Raw genomic sequence first — 14,194 nt, forward strand, 5'->3', positions numbered from 1 at the left:
CTATCTGGCCTTACCCTTTCCTTCTGCTACAGCAGGGAAGGGAAACCACCTCATTTCCCTCAGTGAGTCCCTTCTGGCCCCTCGCTGGGGCTCTGGCAGGTCTTGCTGAAGGACAGGATCCAACAACTTCCCGCCTGGGCCTGGCAGGCCCGAGCCTGGCCTTTCCTGCATGGAAAGCCCTGGGCACGGCTTGCCGAGCTGCTAAGGTTCTTGAGGGCAGCTGTGTGCGGTGGGGTCCAGACAGATGAATCAAAAGAGAAGCTGTAGGGGGTGTGGCCAGGCATAGGGATGAGACCTCAGGGGCCATTCAAGCGCCCAGGCACTCCTCCTCCGAGATCCCTCCTGGCTCTGGGCTCCACCATGACCAATAAGGGCTGCAGACAGCAGGTACTATTTTATTGGGCCTCAAAAGCTTTAAATACAGAAATGGGGAGGGCTGGCAAAGGGGCAGATGTGGACACGCTGGCGTTTGAGAATGGAAATAATCACATAATCAACAGCTGGACAGAGAGCTGGTAAGAAGGGCAGTCTGAGACAGAAGTGGGGTGCCAGGATTACACCCTCCATTAGGACAAAGCCTTTCGTGTTTCTTCCTGATTTGAGGACAATTTTTTAAAAAAAACCACAAACCCTGAAATAAAAACAAAATCAGCTGGGAAAGACTGGATGGCAGGGCCCGTCCTCTCAGAAGACAATGGCCTGCCCCCTGAAAGCCTTGGGTTCCCCTACCCAACCCCAGTCCAGATGCCGCCCTACATTTCCAAACACTGAAGCAAAGCTGGACCCAATCTATGCCCCCGATTTGAGGTCTGGAGCTGAACACCCTCCTGGCAGAGGGAGAGGTACTGGCACGAGCAGAGCTGGGGGCCAGACCCGATTCCCGCCTTAGCGGCTGTAGCCAAACTCATCTGCGTCGTCGGCTCGGAAGTCTCCGTAGCGCCACAGGTTCAGCTGTGAGAAAACAGAAGATAGCTCAGGAAGGTCAGGGCGGTGGGACATGCCGGAACCCAGGGGGCTAAGCCCCTCTCTCAGCCCCCTCTGGGGCTCCTGAGGTGAAAACTCACCCTGGCGCTTTTGGCTGACTCCTGGGCATTCAGGTACTCTGTGATCTGGAGGGACGAGAGGAGAAAGTGATGGTCAAGGTGGGGGTATTTATAACTGAGCAGCCAAAGGCACTTGGCAGATGCTCAGGTTAGGTCAGGTCATGTCACTCCTGCTCAGCAGGTCCCCAGCTCCCTGCAAGTAAAATCCAAATGCAGTCATGGTTTTCTTGACTCTGTGCTGGCTGTTTCATCTGTCGGAAACACGCTTCCCGCTCCTGTCCACCTGGCTACCTATCCCGTCCCCTTCTAGTCTTTGATCAAGTATCACCTTAATGAGACCTCAAATGACCCCATTTAAAATTACAACCCACTCTGACACACTCCTACTGTCTTGTTTTCCATTGTATTGCCTAGCATTTGATTTCATGGACTTATTATATTTATTTTATTGATTGTCTCCTCATGCTTGAATGTAAGCTCCATCGGGCAGGAATGCTGTCTCCTGCTCACCGAGATCTGCAGGCCCTCAGTAAACGTTTGCTGAAAGAATGAATGAGTGAATGAATGAACACATTTGGCCTTTCACAACACCAGAGACATGAGAGGTAGCTAAATATGGGGGGAGGACAGTTAAGATCTCTAATTTTACAGGGAAACTTAAGCTAACTCCTAGAAGTGATTCAGAAAACTAGGGGGAAGACTGCGGGTCAGGCCTCTCCTGTCCAGATGATATACAAGCAATTCACATTGGGGTCTTACTGAATTATCCACTTGCATACAGACCCATGGATCCGCAAACTGCCAATTGATTATGCGGGGAGAGGGGAAAGGCAAAAGCAGGGCCAGGGAAGGGGAAGCAAGGGCACAGTGGAGAGAGAATGCTGGTTTCAACCCTGGTCCCTCCAAAAGGGTGTGAGCATTCCGCTGGCCTGGGGAAAGGCTGAGGGATCTGGGGTGGGTACGGTGCCGAGAGGGAGAGGCCTGGTCCTAATGATCCACAGCTGAGCAGTGCAAGGTGGTTTCTCAGGATCCCCACGGTCCCCCTGTGCAGCAGCCAGGCCTGCAGTGCTCTCGCTTCATGACCGGGAGACGCGGGCCCAGCTCTAAGCCTCTGGCCTCTCCAAACAGGCTGGAGGTGTGTTGTGGCAGAGTCCCTTTGGGCCCCTGGTGCTGTCTCCTGGCCAACTCTGGCTCCAGGTGGCACTGCGTGCTGGGAGCTGGTTATGGACTTGGAAGCTGTATGTTGGACAGGAGGTGAGAATGGGAGAGACAGCACTGCAGGCTGTGACCCTCTCCATGCCACCCCTGGCAAAGCTTCCTTGCCTGTCACCGGGGGGTACGGACAAAGGGAAACTTTCCGCTCCAGTTTGCAGCTGTGTTCTCAGCCAAATCGGCAGCCAATTAATTTGGGATATAATTAGTTTTTTCTTTTTTTTAAACCCTAACAAACCCAAATCCATTATCTTTCCCCAGCAGGAGCAACAGGATGGTGGGTTACCTGCTCCCTCACTGGCTTTCACTGCAGTCCACACCCAGTCCCCCTCTGTGACGGTGGGATGCTCTGGGGACCCCTTCCCCGCTTCAAAGCACATACCACTTTCTGGAACTGTTTCTCCTTGCGCACCTCCACCATGACCAGTCCCTCCTTCACCAAGCCCAGGCCCACGTCCCCCTTGGAATCAGCAAACTGCAGGGTGACATGGGGGCAGCCGGCGCTCAGGTGTTCCACGTTAAGCAGGCACTGCGTGTTTTGGATGTCGCGCACCACGCTGTCCACGGCATCTGTTCGGGCGTCCTCCTGCAGCAGGGACACACCCAGGTGAGTGTGAGAGGCCAGCGCAAGCCAAGAGCTGAGAGAGCCCCAGGTCCTGTTCGCAGACCTCAAGGACCACTTCCCGCTCAGATCCTAAGGAGGGAGGAAACAGGCTCCGGACCCAAAGGGCCCCCTTCACCCTTTCTTGCACTTTTCGTCCTGACAAGCCTACTTGCTTATCGTCCCACCCTTCTCCCCTACCCTTGTACTCCCACTCACCTGCCCTATGTCTCCAAGGAAAAGGGGCTTTTCCCGTCCCAAACAAATCGTCCCCTGGCTGTCTGGCCCCTGTCATTCCCACCTTTTGGGGCTCTGCTGCAGCACAGGGGCCCTCAAGGACCCCGTCTCCCTGTCTTCACTGTCACCTCAGGCTCTGTCCATGTTCATCCCTCACCCCCAACACTGCCCCTATATCTATTCTGTCAACATCTTCTGTTGTTTCTCTTCTACCCTTTGGCAAAATTTGTGAAAAGGCAGAGAATGTTCCGTGGTGCTGATTCCTACCCTACCTTTTGCTCCTCAGTGCCCTGCATCTGGTGGCAGCTCCAGCCATGCTGTTCAGGCTGCTCTCACTGAGGATCAGGGGCCGCCTGGGTGCTGATGCCAAGGGCAACCCCTCACCCTCAGCCTGCCTGACCTCCCCGGGGAGCTGGACACTGCAGACCAGCCCTCCCCTTCTGGAAACAGGGTGGCACCTGTGACCCTGGGCTCAGGCTGCCCACCCTCTTCCTCCTTCTCTCCAAATGCCCACTTGGCCTCAGGTCAGCGGCCCTCTCTTCTCTACATCCCATCTTCTGTACTCACCCGTGTACACTCATGGTTTTAACTACTAGAATCCACGATTCCAGCTCTTACCTTGTTTTCCAAACTGAACATAAAGCCTGCCCAGAGCTCCCACAGCCCCTAATTGCTCCTTCTTGGTCCCCCATCTAGGCCAACGGCAACACACCCACGCGGACAAAACCCAGAACCATCTTGGATCCCACCTTTCTTGTGCCCCCACTGCTACAATGTGGCTCTGGTCTGGCTGTCACTGTCTCTCCCCTCCTAAGCTTTCAGCTGCAGTCTCCCTACTGTTCCTTCCAGGCTCAGATGCTTCAGGACTAAATTCCAAGACCAGATCTGACCATGTCACACCTCTGATAAAAATCCTGCCAAGGCCCCTCCTGTCTACAATCTGAAGAATAACCTCCATGCCCAGCAGACAAGGGCCTGACTTACCTGTTCCTTCTCCTCTCCTGTCACTGCCTGCAAGGCCCCTGACACCCAACTGTCACCCAAAGTCCTCCTGTTTCTCAAGAACCAGCTCAGATGCTCCAACACCGCCTTCCCTCAACCTCCGTGGTAACGCCCATCTCTAACAGACCACCGCCATGATTTCTACCTCCTCCCATCAGCCTGTGGGGCCACAGCAGTGGCTGGGTGTGATGGGACAGCCCCCTCTGGGAGGAAGGCAAGTGTGAAGACTCACATCTTGGGGCACCTGGATGAAGGCAAAGGCGTACTCTGTGGCTTGAGCTGGTAGCACGCGGGTGCTGAAGGCAGGTGGCAGGGTACCCAGGCGGGAGGACGGCAGGATCTCTCTCTGCAGAGGACACACCACGCCAACAGCATCACACACTTGATGCCCCATTGCTCTTGGGGAACAAATCCCACGGTCAGGCTCCCGGGAATTCTAACTCAGCACCCACTCCCCCCACCCCCGCCCCACCCTGCTTCATCCAGGACTCGTTTTCATGTAGCCACGTGCACAGGCTTGCCCAGTCAGTGAAGCCTAGGAGGATGGGCCCTGCTGGCCCCTGTAGGAGCTGGGCACCTGGGCCTCACACCCTCTCATCCTGGGCCTGGGGCTGGCACACCTGGTGGCCCCTGCTGGAATAATCAACCTGGTAAGTGGACTCTAATCGCTTTCTCCATTGCTTTCAAACGCCTTCCCCCAGTGACATGGGTTCCCTGACCACCTTCTCATGGGCTGGTGGGTTCCTGGCTGGGAAAGCACCCCTATACAAGGGTCCCAGCAGGCCTCTCCTGCCTGTGGTCCTGGCCCGGGTGTGTGAGGCAACCCCAGCCTGGCAGGACCTCTTCCTTTGTGTATTCCCAGGAGGTAAGTTGGGAGCACGGCCTGGGTCTGGACTTCCTGTTAACCGACCCTCCACACTAGTTCTGAGGAAAGCAGACAAGCACCACCGCCACCCCTCAGGAGCGGCGCGGTTCTGAACGACTTTCTCTCTTGCTCGCTGCTGGGAATTGTCAACAGAGTCCCGGGCCCAGCCCAAGGGGCCTTTCTCCCAGGAGAACCAGTGCCTTCCCTGCAAGTGTGGTCTTGGGATGTGCTTGGGACCCGCACAGGAGCACCCAGTTGAGCATGTGGACCAGGAGCCATGGGGGTGCAGAGGGCCTTCATGGACCCGCTCCTCAGAGGGGTGGGCGGATGAGGAACTGGGGGTGTGGCTGCGGCCTGGGCTGCTGACCTCTCAGTGCTCACAGGCCTCTGGCCAGGTTTGCCCAGTCACTCAGGGGTCACTGGCCTTTTACAGGAACAGGAGAGAGGCCCACATGCGCACCGTTCTGGCAGGGAGGGAGTCCAAAGCTCAGAGGGGCCTTTGAGAGGCCTACGGTGTTGAAGGGCCCCGGCAGCACTGGGGCCCTCCCCTTCCTCGCGCACTGGGTCTCCCGCCGCCCCCACACTCACATTGCCGTAGTCGATGTAGAAGACGTGCACTTTGGCAGGAGACTCGACTCTCTCTACTCGGGCTCGGTACCTGCAATGGCATCGTGGGCAGAGCTCAAGTGACAGCCCTGCCCGAGGAGTCCAGTCTCCCTGGAGCCTCAGCGACGGCAGGGCAGGGGGCACAGCACTTCCCTGCCCAGGGCTCAGAGGGAACACCCATGGGTGTCACAGAGGGCAGTTCTCAGACTCCACCAAGGCCCCGGCTCGGGGCGCAGAGGCCACCATGTAATGGAATCAGAGCATAGCTGGGAGCAGAGGGAGGGGGAGGGGAGCATGTGGAGCAGATTAATGTGTCCTTGGGGCATAAAGCAACAAGACTAATGACTAGATTGATGTCTGCTGTTTAAACCCAGCACACTAAACAGCAGCTGTAATTAGCTGGCAGATCTGTCTGGGAGGCCGCAGCAGGGAACACATCCAAATCACTTCGTCACCCTGGGAAGGCCATGGGCCCTACCCTTGGTAGATGAGACACAAGTGACCTTCCTGCAGCCTGTGAGCACTGTGGCTCATGTCCCAGACAGCCGGGGTGGAGGGTGGCAGCTGGTCCGGGCTCACTGACAACCAGCCTTCGCCCTCACTCTCTACCCCCGCCTCAACATCGTTTTTCCTGGGGTAGGTGTCGGAAAGCCCCACCCAGCCAGGGCTCCGAAGGAGTAGCGCACAACAGAGTAGCCCAGGAGAGAGAAGGAGGGACATTTCTGTATGCCGGAGGCTAGCAGGACTGCAGAAAATTCATGGGCTAAAAGCACAGGCTCCAAATGGGCTGTGGGCAAACAAGAGGGCCACCCTGGGGAGCTGGCCAAGGTTAAGAACAGCCATCCAGTGGAAGCAGGTTGCTAAGGCAAATGCCTGAGTCTGGTGAGTGGTTCTGCAGGCTTGCTCCCTGGGGACAGACCTGCTATGGCCCAGGTCCTGGGGGCTTACCATTCTCCATCTACAAATTTGGCAATGCAGAATTCGCCCCGGCGGGGGGCGTAGGAGCCCTCGACAGGAGGGTGGCTGGCAATGTCATTGCGCATGTTCTCCATCAGCTTTTCCAGCTGGGTGCCTGCCGGGAGGAGGAGAGAGTGAGACCTGGGTGCCCTGGTTTTCGGAACCTCATTGCTAGGTGGGGCTGGGGAGGCAGACAAGCCTGGGGAGTGGGAAGGATGTGGAATGCTGTAGGGTACCCGCGACCCTGGCTTGCCCCCGCCCTGCAGGTTGAGGAGGTTTCACAAGATCTTGCTGCCACTTCAGGCCTTAGAGGCATCCAGTCCTCCAGTCTCAGTCCTCCAATCTACTGGCCATGGCCGAGGAAGCCCTGAGGAACATTCCTGGCCTTTGGTTAAGGAGGTGGAGAAAGTGAGTGGGCACAGAGCAAGACCGAGGCCAACCAGCCTTCGTTACTCCCACTGGGGCTGCCTTGGGGCCACAGAGGTGGTAACTGACAGCAGGCTCTCTCTGCAGTGTCTCCCAGGGGCAAAAGTGAAGGATGGGCCCCACACACACAACCCTGGACAAGGAAAGGGGCCCAGAACCCATGCCATGGAAGGTGGGGAGCAATTCTGGGAGCAGGGCCCAGTCTATTCAAATGTTGCCACTCTGACCTGATGCACCCCGTGAGACATGCAGAACCAAACCTCCAGTGCTGCCAGGCTGGGGTTCCCCCCTCCCAGGCTAACTCAGAGCCCGCGTCAACTGCGAGGAGGGAGACTCCTTCTCTGCCTTGTCTTTCCTGAATCACTGCTCCGAGGTCACGGGCCCCTGCTGCTTGTCTCTTTTTCACCAGGTGCCCTCCCTAGCTTCTTCCTACCCCATCTCCTCACCTGTACTCCGCTGAGCATCAGTCCCCAGTGGCTTCTCCTTTACATCCTTCTGGCCCTGATTCAAGCCCTACACAAGGCCCTTCGTACCCCTTTGCTCTCTGAGGTGAGGGTGGCTGGGTGTGCATGGTGTAGGTGAGGGAGTCCTCTCCCCAGCCGCACGGCCCCACGCCACTCGGTTACAGGGCCCAACACATGTTGGTCTTTGGTACACTTGTCACAGCAGGCGGGCCTTATCCATTCCTTGTCTGGGTTTATGTTTCTGTCACTGCACTGTGAGCTCCTTCAGGGCACAGACCATAGCTCACCCGGTTCTGCTCACTCTCAAGAGGCCTCGTAAAGCCCCGCCGTTCACAGTGCTAGATCATAGCACCGTGGGGGGGGGGGGGCGAGGAATCTGCAGACGTGCACAAGGACGCGTGTCCACTCCCGGGCCCCCTGTGCGCACACTCACCAGATAGTTTCAGGGACTTTTCATCATCAGCTGCCCTCCCGCTGCCCAGCAGTAAACCCCATTGTTCTCCTGTGCCTGCGTTCCTTCCCATATGGTGAAGTTTCAGGGACTAAGAAGCCTCTGCACAGACAAGTTCCTCCTATACTTGGTCTATTTTTATTATTATTATGGTTTTGCTCCAAGGCAAAAGTTCTGTGAATAGGCAAAGCCCTCTGGGAGGTCCTTACACAGAGCCTGGTTGGTCATTTACAGCCAATGGCAACGTGTTCATCATTTCATCAGATTCTTCCCGTAGGCACGCTTTAAGAAAAGGGAGACAGGGCGAGAGATGTCCCCCTCCTCCAAGAGGGGCGAAAGGTTTCAGAAGAGGGCGTCTGGGCATGCTGAAGGTTCGTCTTCAGGGATTTGATGGAGGGCAGGGCTTCCTCTGGAGCCCATCACAACCACCCAGGTAGCATCCCATGCGGCGCCTCATGCCCCCTTCCAATCTTCAGGAAATACGTGGTTCCCCTGCCCCCTAAGTTCCCTCTCTTTCTTTTCTGCCTTCGCTACCACTCAGTGCAGTGTCTTGGTTTCCAAGAGCGGTCAGAGACAGCCAGGTGGGTGCTACCCAGCAGGACCCAGAGGCCAGGTGCTGCCTGCCTGGGAGCAGGGTACCCTGGGCAGGGTCTTCTTTGAGTTCCCTTTCCCCAGGCTCTGAGGGCCATTCTCGCTGGCTCCTATGCTCAGGAACATTCCCACCTGGGCCACCACCCAGACCTGGAGGCCCCCTCTTGGCTTCAATCCCGAGGCAGAGGCTGGGCGCTTCTCACCAGGGCTGCAGCTGACCGCAAGAGAGCCTAATCCTGCAGGCTCATCAGCTCCATCTGCACCCTCCCCAGCTCTGCTCTCCCTCCCAGTTACAGCCAGCCCAGGGCTTGAAACGATCAGTTTTTCTCAGTGAAATGACATTGCCACAAAAGCAGCTGCCTGGGAAATAACATTAGCGGGAAAGTGTTTGAAACGAGGCTGTTGACAATCGGGAGTGGGCCTGGGGGTGGGGCTGTGCTGCACCCTGCCACCCATGGGCCTGCCAACAGTGCTGCTGACACCTTCAGCCCCTTCTGCCTGGCAAGGATCTGGCTCCTTGGACCGAGAGATGGCTCTAAGAGCTTTTCCCTCTGACCTCTAAACTAAATGTTTCCCTGCACGAGGTGGCACTGAAGGGAGCGAGGTCAGGATGGGGAGAGTAAAGAGGGGTGGTGGGCTGGAAGGGCCACAGCGCAGCTGCTGTGAGAGCCGTCTCTACTGTCCGCCTCCCCTCCAGAAGCCTCAGGTCTCTGCCTAGGGGCCCTGACCACGGTGCGCGGCACTTGAGGGCAGGAGGAAGGAGAAGGATGGAGAGAGAGAGGGTCCTTTAGAAAGACTTCATGGGGATGACTTCCCCTGGAGTGCTGCCTGTTTCCATGGCAACTGGCTACCACTCAGGGCTATGGTAACCTCTAGAGGAGAAACCTCGCCAGAGACAAGCCCAGGCTCCCCGCCTCCTCCTGCCCTCCCAGGGAAGCTGGTGGGGGAGAGGCACGGAGCAGTGCCGTCTTGCGCTTTCCGACAACACAGAGAAAATCTGTCCATTGCTTCCATATAGGCTCCGAGGGCCACAAATCCTCACGCCCAGCCCCTCCAGGGGTGTCTGGAAGCAAAACAATTACCTAAGAGTCTCAGAGCACCACCCAGACAAAATTGGTTACCTCACCAGTCCTCAGAGGACTGCTCAGCCTCGCCTGCTCCAGGGCTCACTTGCAGTTGATAAAATGACCTGCAGGCCCAGAGTGTGGCGTATGGGGCCTGGGAGGTGGGCAGCAGCCACGAGCTGTTTGGAGAAGCCCCTGGAACTCTTGAGCTGTGTCCCTCTCTCCCCTTGAACAGAGGGGTCCTGGACGCTGGACCACGCCAGGAGCTGAGGCAGCAGGGCCTGGGGCCAGGTCTGCGCACTCACCCGTCTCCACGTCCTGTACGTAGAAGTGCAGGTCGTCGGTGATCTCGGTCACAAACACTGGCTTGTAGCTGGCTGAGCGCTCCTTCTCCTCCAGCACGGGTGTCACCTCCTCCACAGGCTGCTCCTCATAGTGGGCCCAGACCTGCACGTGTGGTCAGCAGAGGGGAGGAGGTGAAGTCAGAAAGGACACCAGGAAAGGGGCTTTGGACAGGGGAATCACTGCCCCTGGGCGAGTGAATCTGGGGTGACGGCACCAGAGGGCACACATCACACTGGGCTGAGCCCTTGAAACTCTCCTACCTCTAGGGGAAAAGGGAGGGTGAGGAGAGAGGTTCTCAAACTCTGGCAGGCATCAGAAGCAACTGGGGAGCTTACTGAAAAGGCAGGTGCCTGGGGTCCAGCCTGCCAAATTAGGATGTGCTGTAAGGGTCCCAGGGAAAGTGAATCAAAACCAAAGGCTCCCAGGGGATTCCCATTTACACCAGTGTGTGAGAACCTCGGCGCCGCAGTGGTGCTTGGTCCCCATCTCGCTCCCTTATACCATTCTGCGGGGGTCACTCTGAACCCTTCAGGCCCTCCTGCTGTCACAGGGCCACTAGCACTCCTGAGGCTCTCCAAGTGACAGCCCTGGGCTGCGGAGGGGAGGGCTGCCACTGTGAGAGACTGCCTCTTCTCAGCAACTCCTCTGTCCTCCTCACCTCAAGCAGGTTGCTCTGACCCCAGCTCAGAAGCCGGGCCACTCCCCTCCACCCTTCCTCCCCAAGCCCTGCACTGTCAGGGCCGCAGCGGCTCAGAAGCTGATTCGAGGTGACAGCGCGTCAAGTCCAATCCCGCGGCCAGGAGATTATCCCAGTAGTGAGGCCTGTCAGAGCAGGGGAGGAAGGTGGCTTTCCAGCTGAGCGGTGGAAAAGTGAATTGGGGGAGTACAGGGGCTGGACCCATAGGCGGGGTCCCACAGACACACACAGGAATCGGGGTGGTGATAAAAGTATTAGCTAAAAACTTACATGTTTACTACGTGCCACACTCAACAGTATTCAAGCATTAACTCACTTAATCCTCACAACATCCCTGTGAAAAGGCATAAAACACTGCCCCTGCTTCTACAAATGAGGAAATTGAGGCACACAGGCTTGCTAGGAGTAGCAGAATCAGAATTTGAACACAGGCAGCCTGGCTCTTGGCCTCCTCAAGGGGAATTTTGGCTTTGACTGGGTCTTTGGACATCATAGGGAGAACTGAGCAGTGGGAAAAGATGTAGGTGGGAGACGTGGGCTCGGTCCTTTCATTTTGCCCCTTAGTTACTGTGTGACTTTCGTCAAGTCACATGCCTTCTCTGAATCCTCTTTTCTTCCCTTGCAAGAGGAAGGAGTCTGTCCACATGATCACTCAGCTGACAGCCAGATTCCGGGGGCTGGGGGAGCTGGGGGTGGGTGGGCAACAGGAAGCAGCTGAAGGGCAGGAATGCTGGAATTACTGAACCACCATGGGCCATGCTCACAGAAGCCAGGCTCCTGCCTTTAACATGGCGTGAGTTTGTTGTGTCCTTTCAGCAGAAGGCAAGGGCCCTGAGAACTAGCATGAGCAACAGGCACTTTCTGAGCCTGCGGGAGGCTGCCAGGCAGTGGTGGAGAGGGTGGGAGAGACATCACCTAGGCCCAAACTTCTGCCATGGCACATTAGTGCCCTCTGCCTTCAGAGGCTGAGTTTGTGGGCCGGGCCCTATCCCAAAGAGCTCCCAACCCCTGTCCCTTCCTCCTATCACCACAGCCACTTTATGATCAGTGCTAAGACAGCCCCAGGCTTGGCCACCAGGGGAGGAGGTAGGCGGCAAGATTTTAATTCAGTCAGATCAGAGACTCCTGGCCTAACCCCTCAAGGGCCCACCTACCCTACGGAGAAGGGGGCCTCTAGCTTTTAGACTTTCCTGTGAAAGGGTCTCTCCAATCAGAGGCTGTGGCACAGACCACTGAGAGCACTTTAGGGGAGCCACAATTATGTCCAGTCTCCAGGCCTACAGCCTGTTGCAGCTGAGGCTCTCCCCCTGGGCCCCTGAGCCGGAAGAGTCCCAGAGAAGCGACTACTCAGTCGATTACTCCTATGGACACGTCTAGACTCCCAGCAGCTCGGAGGATCAATGAGCAACAAGCCTGTCAGCACTACCACAATGAGCTGGAGCTGAGCCCTGTCGCCTCCTCGCCAGCAGCCCTCCTGGCCCAGTGGTCTGTCCCCTGCCCCCTTTCCCACCAGCACCTCCAATCTGTCTGTACTCTGCGCCCCTGCCCCTTCCAGACCGAGTCAGTGGCCCTCCCCTCTCCCATCCTGCTCCCTCCTTTCCCAGCACACAGGGGGTGGGGTCGGAGAGACCGGGTCTGGCTCCTTAGTGGGCCCCCATCCCAACACGAGCCGACCAGCTTCCCTGGGCTGCAGGGGAGGGAGGCTCTGGGCGGTGTTGATGAACTGGGAACAGACTGACAGGGTGAGAGCGGAAGCTGCTAACGACTCCTCAAGTAAAGGTGCCTCAGGCGACAGCACCAGGTTTCCTCCAGGGGAGAGGAGGTAGAGTGCCTTTCCTGGCAGGCTCAGGTGGGCAGCAGGCTGGAGGTCACGGGCGATGCAGACAAAGCCTCGGGGTTGGCCCCTCGCTCCTACAGGGAAGCAGCAAGGGCCGGTCCCTATGCAAGGTCCCATAGTTCACGGGGCAGTAGGAGGGAGAGCCTGGCCCTTGTGGTAGCAGAGACTTGCAGGTTCCCTCAACCAGCTGGTAAATGTGGCCCGGCCAGCTGGCTTCGGTGGGGAGTCAGTCAGCTGGATGGGTGTGGCCCACAGTGATTTAGGTTGCCCCTCTGCAGAACTGGGGCAAGGAAGGGACAGACACACTGGCAAGACACCCTTTGACCCCTCCATGGCCCTGGCTACAGACCCAAGTGGGCAACAGGCAAGGGACACCCCTCCCTTGCCCACTCCACACCGCTCTGTCACGCTATTTCCTGTCCTGCTCAGATTGCTTCTGCATTCTGAAGCCAGGTCAGGAACAGAGGCTGTCTCTCCTCCTGTCCTTACCCTGCCCCTGGCCCTCCCTCTTCCCTGCACTTCCTCCCCAGGGAGCCCCGGGTCCTCCTCCTGGCAGGCGATGGGCAATGTGGACCGAGGCTCCACTGGCTGGAGCCTTTCCTTTCTAAATCCTATTTAATATCGTTGGTCAGGAGGCTCCGGACGTGGGGCTGGCGTTGGGCCAGGGTGGTGGAGGCCTTCAAGCCCGCAGCGGGGAAGCCAAGCTCAATAAAAGCCAATCAATGGCCAATCCAGCCCTGTCAAGGGCCCTGCTGGGGCACGAGTGGGGAGGAGGGATGGAGGAATAGTCCAGACAGCTGCCATCTACAGCTCCCTCTTTGGTCCTCAGACCTGCCCAGGATCCCTGAAGGGGGGGGGGTGGGTGGGTAACCCTGCATCAGCCTCCTACAGAGGAAGGGGAGGGCTGACTAGGAGAGGAGTCTGCACAGCACGGGGAGGAATTAGGCCTGGCAGGGAGGCAGCTAAGTTCTCAGAGCCGGGAATACAGCATTGTTGGATTTCCCGAGACAGACCTGCTCACAAATGCACATGCACACAATCACACCCACCTAAGATTTCTGCACGCTCCTGGTCTCACAAAATCTCAGTATTACCTTCCTCAGTCAGCTCACAGGTACCTCCATCATCTTTTAACTCCAGATGTGCAAGGTTGGGGGGTCCTGGGGACACCTCAGATATGTCATTTACTGCCCCCCAGTGGATGACCAAATTCTCTCATCTGAGTCCAGTCAACGATGAGGGCTGCTGCAAAGCTCTGCCCACGCTGCTCCTGGAACACGGCCCCACCAGGAGAAGGCAGGCCACGCTAGGTTCCCCCAGGATCCACCAGAGGATGAGATGCGTAGGAGAGGGACCCAGGAGGCAGGCAGGCCCTTGCGCTCAGTCAGAGTGGTGTACTGCATTTTAATTGGACTGGAATAAAACCACGCAGCCTGTGTAAGTAATTAATCACTGGTAATTACTCCTCAGCACCATCACGTGGTACCAGCAAAATGATGACTTGGACTCCTTCAGACAAATCTACTGTGTAGTAAGTAGTGATGCCCAGTTCAGCACCTAAGCAAGGGACCACCTTTCTATCTTCGGCCAGATTCCCCTCTCTGCCCTCTCCTGGGTCCCTCTGGGGTCTCTAATTCTCAGAGGGCAGAAGATGACTAAGATCTGAAGCGATAGCTTCTGTGCTAAGGTGCTGAGTAGGCAGGGAGCAAAGATGCTTTCAGAATCTGGGCCTCAGAGGCTGCTGCTTGCCACACTGACCCCCAGCCACTCAATCTTTGGTGAAGGTTCAGCCTCTG

At 57.2% G+C, this 14,194-nt stretch overlaps 1 protein-coding gene across 1 annotated transcript in view; it reads right to left on the minus strand.

Annotated features, from left to right (window-relative positions):
• Positions 1-375: 375 nt before the first annotated feature.
• Positions 376-14,194, minus strand: part of SND1 (staphylococcal nuclease and tudor domain containing 1) — a 379,670-nt gene continuing 365,851 nt past the window's right edge. The window contains exons 18-24 of the mRNA XM_010947574.3: positions 9,825-9,966; positions 6,515-6,638; positions 5,549-5,618; positions 4,328-4,441; positions 2,638-2,841; positions 1,065-1,109; positions 376-951 (exon numbers count right to left, since the gene is read on the minus strand). Coding sequence (XP_010945876.1) covers positions 886-951; positions 1,065-1,109; positions 2,638-2,841; positions 4,328-4,441; positions 5,549-5,618; positions 6,515-6,638; positions 9,825-9,966 — 765 coding nt within the window. The 3' untranslated portion in view covers positions 376-885. The remainder of the gene's footprint in view (positions 952-1,064; positions 1,110-2,637; positions 2,842-4,327; positions 4,442-5,548; positions 5,619-6,514; positions 6,639-9,824; positions 9,967-14,194) is intronic.

This window comes from Camelus bactrianus, chromosome 7 (genome assembly GCF_048773025.1).
Source record: "Camelus bactrianus isolate YW-2024 breed Bactrian camel chromosome 7, ASM4877302v1, whole genome shotgun sequence".
Taxonomy (NCBI): Eukaryota; Metazoa; Chordata; class Mammalia; order Artiodactyla; family Camelidae; genus Camelus; species Camelus bactrianus.